General features: G+C 40.8%; 1 protein-coding gene across 3 annotated transcripts in view; it reads left to right on the top strand.

The window, feature by feature from the left end:
• The window catches only part of IKZF3 (IKAROS family zinc finger 3), a 97,265-nt gene that overhangs the window by 23,843 nt on the left and 60,587 nt on the right, over nucleotides 1–12,835 (top strand). For 2 of the 3 annotated variants that reach the window (XM_074388698.1, XM_003942839.4), the window contains exons 2-3: nucleotides 5,540–5,593; nucleotides 8,217–8,318. In XM_074388698.1, the coding sequence (XP_074244799.1) occupies nucleotides 5,540–5,593; nucleotides 8,217–8,318 (156 nt within the window). The remainder of the gene's footprint in view (nucleotides 1–5,539; nucleotides 5,594–8,216; nucleotides 8,319–12,835) is intronic. The other variant, XM_010330656.3, reaches the window with a different exon arrangement.

Here is a 12,835-nt window from a genome sequence, read left to right as displayed (position 1 = left end):
ATGCTGGCTGGTCTCCTACCCTGGGCTGCCCCTATTCATTGCATGGATATTTCTCTCATCCAGCTTGGATTCTGACACCCCATGCCAAACCGCCCCTTTACTTATTTTAAAACTATATCGATTTCTTCTGCCTTTATGCTTTGTTGCTAACCTCTAATGGCTAGCATATTAAAAGTTTTAAATTAGAATACAATGTAAATACAGTGGGTTTTTTTTGTTTTTTTGTTTTTTTTTTTTTTTTTTTTTTTTGAGATGCAGTCTCGCTCTGTCACCCAGACTGGAGTGCATTGGCACATTCTTGGCTCACTATAACCTCTGCCTCCTGGGTTCAAGTGATTCTCCTGCTTCATCCTCCCATGTAGCTGGGACTACAGGCATGTGCCACCACACCCAGCTAATTTTTTGTATTTTTAGTAGAGACAGGATTTCACTGTGTTGGTCAGGCTGGTCTCAAACTCCTGACCTTGTGATCCACCCACCTTGGCCTCCCAAAGTGCTGGCCAGGTGTGAGCCACTGTGCCTGGCCAGTGACTGTATTTTTTAAACTAAAAATTGGAGTATGACCTGATTACTCTGTAGACCATTTTAAATCAGTACTATTCTAAACAGTTTGGAGTAAATGATCACAGTCAAAAGGACAGTTTTAATTTCTGTAATGGAGTAGTACCTCCTATCGAACCAACCTTTCCACAGATAACAATGATCGATTCTGGACAAAACATTTTTTAAATTGTCACCTGAAAGCATTGGAAAAATGACCAGAAGCAGCCTGTTTTATATCCTTTTATCCAAGTGCAGGCCCTCATTTCAGCCTCCACGTGGCTAAAACTTTGATAGGAAATCCACGGTTTTATCAAACCACAGCAGCTTGGAAGTTAAGGGAGACATCCTGGAATGGAGAAAGCCAGAGAGGGCTTTTTTGGATATAAATTCTCTGACTGATCCACTAATGTACAGAGTAACACTCTAAATGGCCCATCTGAGGCTAAAATAACTAAACGGATGTATATTTCTGCAAAGGTGACTAACTCATCCCAGTTTCTTTGGGATGCTGAAAGTTCTAGAAAACCCCTGAATCCAGGCTTATTGGAACATTTGGTCACCCTAGCTGGTGCCCACCACAGGTGAAACAGAGTTTGAGTTTAAACCAAGGCAAGTTAGTTGCATGACAGGCATCCCCAAACTTTTTACACAGGGGGCCAGTTCACTGTCCCTCAGACCGTTGGAGGGCCGCCACATACTGTGCTCCTCTCACTGACCACTAATGAAAGAGGTGCCCCTTCCTGAAGTGCGGCGGGGGGCCGGATAAATGGCCTCAGGGGGCCGCATGTGGCCCATAGGCCATAGTTTGGGGACGCCTGGTTTAAAAAGTAAGAAGTCTGGCCAGCCATGGTAGCTCACACCTATAATCCTAGCACTTTGGGAGGCCAAGGTGGGAGGATTACTTGAGGCCAGGAGTTAGAGACCAGCCTGGGCAACATGACGAGACCTCTTCTCTACAAAAAAATACAAAAATTATCTGGCATGCTGATGCATACCTGTAGTCCCAGGTACTTGAGTGATTAAGGTGGGAGGACCACCTGAGCCCAGGGAGGTCAAGGTTTCAGTGAGCCGTGATCGCATCTATAGTCCTTCCTACTCAGGAACCTGAAGTGAAGGATTGCTTGAGCCTGGGATGCAGAGGGCTCAGGTCACACCACTGCACTCCAGCTAGGGCAACAGAGCAAGACCCTGTCTCAAAAAAATAAAAATAAAAATTATGCTCTCTGAAGGTCACAATGATGTTACCATATCAAGCTGAAAATGTCACAACTATCTGGAGAGTTGGACATGTTTTATTGGAAATATATATGTTTTTTCTCTGAATCTGTTATGAACATGTTGGTTAGCTGGGTTCAGTAATAAATATGTGAGATCTTTCATTTGAAAAAAGAAAAAAGAAAGAAAATTAAAACCAAAAAGACTAGGCATGATGGCTCATGCCTATAATCACAGCTCTTCTTTGGGAAGCTGAGGCAAGAGGATTGCTTGAGGCCAGGAGTTCAAGACAAGCCTGGGCAACATACTGAGACTCTGTCACTACAAAAAAACTTTAAAAGCCAGATGTGGTGGCACACACCTGTAGTCCTAGGTACTCAGGAGACTCAGGCGGGAGCATTGCTTGAGTCCAGGAATCTAAGGTTACAGAGAGCTATGATCATGCCACTACACTCAGGCCTAGAAAACAGTGCAAAATCCTACCTCTTAAAAAAAAAAAAAAAAGTAAAACAAACAAAGAAAAATTTCTGCCGGGCGCGGTGACTCAAGCCTGTAATCCCAGCACTTTGGGAGGCCGAGGCGGGTGGATCACAAGGTCAAGAGATCGAGACCATCCTGGTCAACATGGTGAAACCCCGTCTCTACTAAAAATACAAAAAATTAGCTGGGCACGGTGGTGAGTGCCTGTAGTCCCAGCTACTCGGGAGGCTGAGGCAGGAGAATTGCTTGAACTCAGGAGGCGGAGGTTGTGGTGAGCCGAGATCGCGCCATTACACTCCAGCCTGGGTAACAAGAGCAAAACTCCGTCTCAAAAAAAAAAGAGAAAAATTTCTACATGCTTCAGAGGACCAAATAGAATTCAGAATTTATGTAATATAAAATTTATGATGTCCAGCATACAATAAAAAATTATGTGGTCATATGAAGAAGCAGGAAAATGTGTCCCATACTCAAGAGGAAAGGAAATCAATGGTAACTGACCTCAGGATGACATGTCTCAACTACACATGGCATTCACCAAGAACACAAGTCTTAATACCTTTTTTTTTTTTTTTGAGACAGATTCTTGCCCTTTTGCCCAGGCTGGAGTGCAATGTGCGATCTTGGCTCACTGCAACCTCCATCTCCCAGGTTCAAGCAACTCTCTTGCCTCAGCCTCCTGAGTAGCTGGGATTACAGGCACCCACCACCATGCCCAGCTAATTTTTTGTATCTTTAGTAGAGATGGGGTTTCACCATATTGGCCAGGCTGGTCTTGAACTCCTGACCTTGTGATCCACCTGCCTCAGCCTCGCAAAGTGCTGGGATTACAGCATGAGCCATCGCACTCAGCCAAGTCTTAATACTTTTAAAAGGACTGCAATCACACAGACTGTGGCCTCTGACAGTAGTGCAATGGAATTTGAATTCAATAACAAGTTAGGTAAAGAATCCTTGAATTCCCCCAAATATCTGGAAATTAAACTTATAAATAACCAGTGGATCAAAGAAGTCACAAGGGAAATTAGAACTGAATTATAATGAAAATAAAAAAGCATTTTCGAGAGGCAGCTAAAGCAATGCTTACAGGAAAATGTATAGCTTTAAATGTTTATAATTAGAAGAAAGGAATAAAGTCAATCACTAAAATTTCACCTTAAGAGGGTAGAAACAGAACCAATTAAGCCCAAAGTGAAAGGAAAAATCACTTTTGAACAAGTTCTAGTTTAACTGTGTTAAAAATAGATGTATGCCTCCTACCCTGTAACTCAGTAATTCACAGCTAGGCATTGACTCAAGAGACATGAAAGCATATGACCACAGAAATACTTGTACAAGGATGATCATACTCTGGTCTAATCATGAGAAAAACAAATTGCAGTTGAGGGACATTCTACAAAACACCTGACCAGTACTCAAAACTGTCAAGATCATCAAAATAAGGCAAGTCTGAGAAACTGTCCCAACCAAGAGAAGCCTAAAGAAGCAAGATGACTAAATGTAATGTGGAATCCTGGAAGGGATCCTGCAACAGAAAAAGGACATTAGATGAAAACTAAGGAAATCTGAATACTTAGTAATAATGTATGAATATGTGTTCATTAATTACAACAAAATGTGCCATACTAATATAAGATGTTAATAATAGGGGAAGTTGGGTGTGGGGTATATGGGATCTCTCTCTGTGCTATCTTTGCAATTTTTCCATAAATTTAAAACTACTCTAAAATTTAGAAGTTTATTCTTTTAAAAAGGAATATCATAATAGTTTGATTTATATATAGCCCAAACTGGAAACAGTCTAGGTGTCCATCAACAGGAGAAAGGATAAACAAACTGGGACATTCATATGGAATACTAGTTAGCAATAAAAAAGAATGAACTACTGACAAACATCACAGAATGGATGTAACTCAAAACATTATGTTGAATGAAAGAAGCCTCAGGCAAAAGAATTTATGCCATATGTCTGTGTGATTCTGTTTTTATGAAGTTCTAAAATAAGCTAAACTAATCTATGGTGGAAAAAATCAAAACAGTAGTTGTCTCTAGAGTTTGTGGGTGGGAATTGACTAGGAAGAGATGTGAGGAAACTTTTCTGGGATGACGGTAATGTTCTGTATCTTGATAGGGGTTTGCATCCTATGAGGATATGCATTTTTTAAAACTCACTGAATGGTACACTTAACATCCTTGCATTTCATTGCATGTAAATTTTACCTTTTAAAGTCTTGTAATCAGATATTGAATTCTAGTTAATAATAATCATGCTGAAATGTTAGGACTAAGGCATGCTGATATCTGCCAGTTATTTTGAAATGCATAGAAAAAGCTGGATCGATGAATGGATTGAGTGATGAATGGATAGAAAGATATGTGATAAGGAAAAATAGCAAAATGTTAATTGTAGAATCCAGAGGGTGAGTAATGGGTATTCAGCTATGCAGTTTATTTTATTTTTTATTTTACATATTTATGGGGTACATGTGAAAGTTTGTTACATGCATAGAATATACAATAATCAAGTCAGGGAATTTGGTGTGTCTGTCACCTGAGTATTTGTCATTTCTATGTGTTGGAAACAATTCAAGTCCTCTCTTCTAGCTATTTTGGAATATATAATACACTGTTGTTAACTAAATATATAAATACATCGTTGTCACTCTACTCTGCTGTTGAACATTAGCACTTATGAATTCTATGTAACTATATGCCTTACCCATTAACTAACCTCTCTTCATCCCCCATTCCCACCCACATACCCTATCATTCTACTTTCCATCTCCATGAGATCAACATTTTTAGCTCTCACATGTGAATGAGAACACGTGATTTTTGTCTTTCTGTGCCTGACTTATTTCACTTAACATAGTGACTTCCATCCATGTTGCTGCAAATGACATGATTTTATTCTTTTTAATGGCTGAATAGTATTTTATTGTATATATATACTAATTGTAACTCTTTTTTTTCTATGTGTTCAACAGTATTCATAATAAAATATTGGGAGAAGAATAAATATATGAAATTATTTCTAATGGGACCTACTTTTTTGTGTATTGTTCTTGGTATAAGTAGATCTCTGGCAGAAAGTTCTTAGAGTAACATTGCTGCATCAATTTTTTTGTTTCATTCTCCTTGAGAGGCTTTTAGGGAGAGTGTAATGAAAGAGTAGTCTTGCTCTGAAAGAGGAATTCTGCTGCTAAGGTTTCCAAAATGGTATTCCTTATTAAATTTGGAATGCTCAAACCTGTAGAAGTGTACCCTAAGTAGCTAATATTTATAACTTCTTTCTTTTCAGATATACAAACAAATGTGGAACTGAAAAGCACTCAGGAGCAGTCTGTGCCCGCAGGTAACATCAGGTCTTTCCTCTCTAGAAATATACCTTTACTAAAAATACCAAAGAAAGAAGAATGTGCTTATTCTGGTTGCAGTAAAAATGCTATGGAAATGTGTGTTTTTTAAAATATGGTTGCTTCTTGCTGATGAAAAATAACTCATCTCTTTAGACCATGTAAGTTCTTTAGCATCTTAGGGCCAAGCATACGCTACCTAATGTTGATCACTGCTTGCTTTTAATTTTTCAGCTCATTGCTCTGAAGACAGTTTTTGTTGAATAATACAGTAGTTTGTATTTGAAAAACTTACAATTTTTACTCTAGAACAATGGTCTGCAAACTTTTTTGTAAAGGGTCAGATAGTAAATATTTAGACTTTGCAGGCCATGTATGATCTCCGTCATACCTTATTCTTTGTATTTCGTACAACCCTTAAAAAATGTAAAAACCATTCCTACCTTCTGGGCCCACACAGAAGCAAGCTATGGTCAGACTTATCCCTCAGGCCATAGTTTACTGATCCCAGCTTTAGAATAAACTATAAACATTTAAAATAATTTATTTCCTAAAAATAACTTCTGTGTCCTCCATTGATAAACTCACTTTGTGAATCAAAGCTTACATTATATTACAAAATTTGTCACTGAAGTGACTTTTTGTGTTACTGTAAGTTGTAACCAAATCTCTTTTTTTCTTTTTCTTTTTCTTTTTATTTTTTTGAGGCAGAGACTCACTCTGTTGCTCAGGCTGGAGTGCAGCGTATGATCTTGGCCCACTGCAACCTCCATCTCCTGGGTTCAGGCGATTCTCCTGCCTCACTCTCCAGAGTAGCTGGGATTACAGATGTGCACCACCACGCCCGGCTAATTTTGTATTTTTAGTAGAAACAGGGTTTCTCCCTGTTGGTCAGGCTGATCTCGAAATCCCGACCTCAGGTGATCCATCCACCTCAGCCTCCCAAAGTGCTGGGACTACAGACGTGAGCCATCGGGCCCAGTCAATCATATCTTTTAATTGAACCTAAACCTTGCATTAATTGTTTAGGTGTGCACTGTATTTTAGTCATTTCAGGTTTGAGAAAAGTGAACCATTGTTTAGTACAGTGTCTTAAAGTTCACAGAGTATATATTATAATATGCAGAAATTAGAAACTTTAGATATTCATAAATCAAACATTGAGTTTGTGGTGACCACATTAGTGATGGGTTTTGTGAAATGTGTTTCTGTTTCGCTCCTGTGTGTATTTGGTCGTGGCTCAGCTGAAAGGAGTGCCACTGCAGAGCTTCTAGTTACCTCTCTACTTCAGCCCAGCCTCAGTGCTACAGGATTCAGTGTCTTTGACTATTTTTTTTATTAATGGGAACTCAGCAAATATTTTATTGAAGATTGGGAAGGAGTTAGATAGAAAGAGGGTAACTTTTCAGTTCATTTCTTCTAATGTCATCTTTTTGTTAAGCTACTATGCTTATATGTGAAAATAATTTCAGCCCCATTGTTCCTTTTTTCTTACTTTTAGTATTATCAATATTTATCATACATTTCTCTTAAATTTATTTTTTAACAAGTGTGCTGTTTATTTAAGGATGTTTTTATTATGTCTACTCTCTTTCACTTACGGACTTTCATAACACTTTGTTATTTCCTTTATTTAATCCCTTGTCTGAGCCTACCATGTGTTAGAGTGTGAGGTTCTCTTATCTATATCTCAGAGTATGAGCTCCTTGAAGACAGGCCGAATGACTTATTCATATCTGTAGCCTTGTCAACATTTAGTAAATGTTCAAACAAATAAAGGAACTTGGGGTCCAATATGTTTTCCATAGAATCACATTTATAATCATGTGAACAGAAGGGGAAAACAGAATTTGGCATACAGAAAGCTTATAGATCTTTCCCTTAAGAAAGCATCTTTCCCTTAAGAAAGCATCTTACCCAAATTAGGTTATGCCAGTGTGTGCAGGCTCGGTATTTCTCATCACTACATATTAGTACTTCTTGGTCATAAATAGCAATGGCATTCTACTGAATATCATGAGATATACCAACAGAGAGAGAATTTTTCTCCAGAAGGAACATGAGTGCCCTTTAACTCAGATGAAATAAATATTCAAGAAAGCTGTGTATATTCAAAGGGTACATGAGCCCTGGGAATATTTCTTTTCTCTTTTCTTTTTTTTATAGATGAAGTCTCACTCTGTCACCCAGGCTGGAGTGCAGTGGTGTGATCTTGGCTCCCTGCAACCTCTGCCTCCCAAGTTTAAGTGATTTTTTGCCTCAGCCTCCTGAGTAGCTAGGATTACAGGCATGTGCCACCAGGCTCAACTGATTTTTGTATTTTTAGTAGAAATGGGGTTTTACCCTGTTGGCCAGGCTGGTCTTGAGTTCCTGACCTCAGGTGATCCACCCACCTCGGCCTCCCTAAGTGTTGGGATTACAGGCACGAGCTACTGTGAACCCTGGGCATATTTCTAAACCTCAAGAGTTTTCATGTATATACCCTTTTGCATATATGTGAAGTCACTATCTGTGACTAAAGGATTGCGTGAGGCTGAAAGTTAAATGGGGGTCTACTTAATACATTTTTATGAAAATCCTTTGAGGTTGAACCACATACTTAAAATTCCCTTTATCTTTTAGAAAGTCCAGCAGTTTTGAATGACTACAGTTTAACACAATCTCATGAAATGGAAAATGTGGACAGTACAGACGGCCCAGTTAATGAAGATGAAGACATAGGAGGTGAGCCATAGTGTGCAAACTAAATGCTGATGGCTGTAGATATGGCAAGGCTTAGAGTGGAGAAGAAATCAGCTCCAAGGAAAACTTGCACTTGTGGGTTTAGTTACGAGTGATTGTTTTGTTAATTTCACAAATATTTGCATTTCACAGTTGTAGATTATCAGCAAATTTTGAGAATTTAAGGTACTTATCCAGTGTTCCAGTTATATTAACTTCACTTAAAAAAATGTTTGTTTTATTATTTTTCATTATAAAAGTAATACATGTCTATTGTAGAAAGTTTGTCTGGGTTGTTTTCTGATACCAACAAACCAGTTTTTCAGTTCTCCAGACAATGACTTGGTGTCCAACAGTTTTTTTTTTTTTTTTTTTTCCGAAACAAGAGTCTCACTCTATTGCCCAGGCCAGAATGCAGTGGTGCAATCTCGGCTCACTGCAACCTCTGCCTCCCACACTGTAGTGATTCTCCTGCCTCAGCCTCCCAAATAGCCGGGGTTACAGGCGCCCACCACCACACCTGGCTAATTTTTGTATTTTTAAAATAGAGATGGGGTTTTACCATTGTTGGCCAGGCTGGTCTTGAACTCCTGACCTCAAGTGATCTGCCAAACTCAGCCTTCCAAAGTACTGGGATTACAAGTGTGAACCATCATGCCTGGCCCAATTCAATTCAAATCTGATTCTAATTCATGATGTTTGTGTAGATCCCACAGGTTACAGGCTCAGTTCCACATTACTGCACAGTATTGCCCCTGCTTCAGACACCAGTCTCAAATACCAGGTCCCCAAGTTACCTGCACTTCCGTCTGATTAGCTACAAAATCAGGGACTCCCCTCCACATGTTTAATAATTTGCTAGGATGACTGACAGTACTTGTTACATAACTCATTTATTCATTCCTTTACTCTCAGCTACTCTTCCTCCTTCTTACTGTTTATGCCCAAACTTTCCCACCTTTGGCAGGAACATTAGGCCACTGAACCGGTTTAGATCGTAGGCAGCAATACTAGTCTAGCAAGTACCTCTCCCTCATTCAACTCCCATACATACAGGGTAAGGTTATACAGGTACAGAATTGGTGGGCTATTTCTATCACTAGGCAATATAACTACATTCACTATTTTTTTTTTTTTTGAGACAGAGTTTTGCTCTTGTTACCCAGGCTGGAGTGCAATGGCGTGATCTCAGCTCACCGCAACCTCCGCCTCCTGGGCTCAGGCAATTCTCCTGCCTCAGCCTCCTAAGTAGCTGGGATTACAGGCACGCGCCACCATGCCCAGCTAATTTTTCTGTATTTTTAGTGTTGACCAGGATGGTCTCGATCTCTCGACCTCGTGATCCACCCACCTCAGCCTCCCAAAGTGCTGGGATTACAGGCTTGAGCCACCGCAACCGACCTACATTCACTATTAACCCCAATTTTGCCAGATGGGATAAAGACACAGCCTGCCTCATTGGGCCCTTAGGAATTCTGACATAAATGTTTAAAGCTATGGTTGCAGTTTCTTGCTTTAGGAATCATCTCTGTTTCTGGCACTTGCAGTTGCAGTGCTGGTCTTGTGACCACTGCATCTGGCAGGAAAGAGAAAGCTGTGGTGATGATGTAGGCAAGGAAAAAGAAAGAATAGCTATCACACCAACATCCCCCTCTTTGGCAAGAATTGTATAGTCTTATCAGCATCCTCTCCTACCTCCTCTTCCCTAATCCACCAGAAAAACAGAGGAATCTACCTAGTGGGGACACTCCCTTAGCTCATTTGAGTGTGACCTCACACTTGTGCAAATGCATAAACCAACCCTACCTGTCTGTACCTCACCCTGTTTTAGACAACCAGTGTTTCAATTGACTGCTCCACTTCTCTATCAAACTATTACTCTGAGGAGGATAGCTCTTTGCCCATTGTTTGACATTATGGGATGTAAGTAGAGTACTCCTTAGTATGAAGAAATGTGGCTCAGCCATTCAAATTGGTGCAATATCTTCTGTTCTGATTCTTTCATGGTACTGATCATTTGTGTCTACCACCAGATAAGCTAAGTCCTGTCCAGAGGCAGTGTTTATCCCTGTCAAAACCACTTTGTAGGATGGGTGCAGTGGTTCACACCTATAATCCCAGCACTTTGAGAGGCCTAAGCAGGAGGATCACTTGAGCGCAGGAATTCAGGACCAGCCTAGGTAACACAGTGAAACCCTATCTCTGTGATAATAATAATGATAATAATACAAATAAATTAGCCGTGTGTGGTGGTTTGTGCCTGTAGTCCCAGCTACTTGGGAGGCTAAAGCTGGAGGATCACTTGAGCCTGGGAAGTTGAGGCTGCTGTGAGCTGTGATCCCACCATTGCACTCCAGCCTGGGCAATAGAGTGAGATCCTGTCTCAAAAGAACAAAAACAGGCCAGGTGTAGTGACTCATGCCTGTAATCCCAGCACTTGGGAGGCCGAGGCAGGTGGATCATTTGAGGTTGGGAGTTCAAGACCAGCCTGGCCAACTGGTGAAATCCCATCTCTACAAAAAGTTCAAAAATTAGCCAGGTGTGGTGGTGCTTGCCTGTAATTCCAGCTACTAGGGAGGTTGAGGCAGGAGAATCACTTGAAGCCGGGAAGTGAAAGTTACAGTGAGCTGAGATTGCACCAGTGTGCTCCAGCCTGGGTGACAGAGTGAGACTCCATCTCAAAAAGAGAACAAAAACAAAAATGATGTGTTGTCCTTGGGACTACCAGCATTGGCTCTTCCATGCAATCTACTGGCCAGCCATGTGTGGGATCTTCCCCCTGGGGGTCTTCCCCATAGTCATCTACAATAACTGTCTCTCTTATTGGCAGAGAGAATAGTTGCTGTTTTGTGCTTCAGAGGGTGCAAGAGAAGTATGTTCAAATTCAGCCCATCTTCTGCAGTGGCTGTAGCACCCCCATCCTGTCTACTCATTTTATGGACCCACATGCTCACCTCAAACAAGCACACTGTGATACCTACTAATTGGTTCTGATCATCTTCCAATCGGGAAGGAGGGTCTTTCCTGGGCATTGCCATGTCTGTCTTTAATGCACCCCTCATCCCCATAGTGATTTCCATAGGGCTTTGTCCCATATGAAAGTCCCTTTAATATGCCAGGTTTCCATTGCACTCTTGCCTTACCACATGGCCAGGCTGTTGGCCATTGCCCGTGAATCAGAAACTGAAAGATATGGGCATTTATCACTGTTCAATTCTTCCATCACTTCTAGGAAAACAGCAGATTATTCAGCTCACCTAGCTGATTTGTTTTTACCTTCCTTAATTACAGTCGTGGTGTTCCAAACAGGATGTTGTCCATTTACCTTGAAACTAGCATCCACAGCCCCAGGCATGGTGGCTTATGCCTGTAATCCTAAAACTTTGGGAGGCTGCACAGAGCAGGGGGACCGTGGACCCAGCCCAGGAAACCATTTTTTCTTCCTAGACTTCTGGGCCTGTGATGGGAGGGGCTGCTTTGAAGTCCTCTGATATACCCTGGAGAAATTTTCCCCAGTGTCTTGGTAATTAACATTAGGCTCCTCATTACTTATGAAATTTATGTAGCTGGTTTGAATTTCTCCTCAGAAAACGAGTTTTTCTTTTCTATTGCATTGTCAGACTGCAAATTTTTCAAATTTGTTGCTCTGCTTCCTTTTGAATACTTTGCTGCTTAGAAATTTCTTCCACCAGATGAGTGTAAATTATTTCAACCATTATGGAAGACAATGTGGCGTTTCCTCAAGGATCTAGAAATAGAAATTCCATTTGACCTAGCAACCCCATTACTGGGTATATATCCAAAGGATTATAAATCGTTCTATCATAAAAGACACATGCACACGTATGTTCATTGTGGTGCTGTTTACAATAGCAAAGACCTAGAACCAACCCAAATGCCCATCAGTGATAAACTGGACAAACAAATGTGGCACATATACACCATGGAATACGATGCAGCCATAAAAAATGATTAGTTCATGTCCTTTATAGAGACATGGATGAACTTAGGAACCATCATTCTCAGCAAACTGACACAAGAACAGAAAACCAACACCACAAGTGTTCACTCATAGGCAGGTGATGATCAATGAGAACACTTGGGCACAGAGAAGGGAACAACACTCACCGGGCTAGGTCAGGGGGTGGAGGGGAGGGACAGCGGTGGGGGTGCGGAGGATGGGGAGGGATAACACCAGGAGAAATGCCTGATGTAGGCGATGGGGGAGGGGGGAAATAGAGACAGCAAACCACCATGGCATGCATGTACCTAGGTAACAATCCTGCAGGATGCAGGACGTGCACATGTACCCCAGAGCCCAAATACAATTAAAAAAAAAAAAAAAGAAAAGAAATTTCTTTCACTAGATACCCTAAATCATCTCTCTTAAGTTCAAAGTTCCACAGATCTCTAGGGTAGGGACAAAATATTGCAAGTCTTTTTGCTAAAGCATACCAAGAGTTACCTTTGCTCCAGTTCCCAAGAAGTTCCTCATCTCCATCTGAGACCACCCCAGCCTG

The sequence above is a fragment of the Saimiri boliviensis genome, chromosome 17, assembly GCF_048565385.1.
Source record: "Saimiri boliviensis isolate mSaiBol1 chromosome 17, mSaiBol1.pri, whole genome shotgun sequence".
NCBI lineage: Eukaryota > Metazoa > Chordata > Mammalia > Primates > Cebidae > Saimiri > Saimiri boliviensis.
The sequence above is the reverse complement of the archived record's forward strand: the minus strand, read 5'-3'. Positions and strand labels throughout refer to the sequence as shown.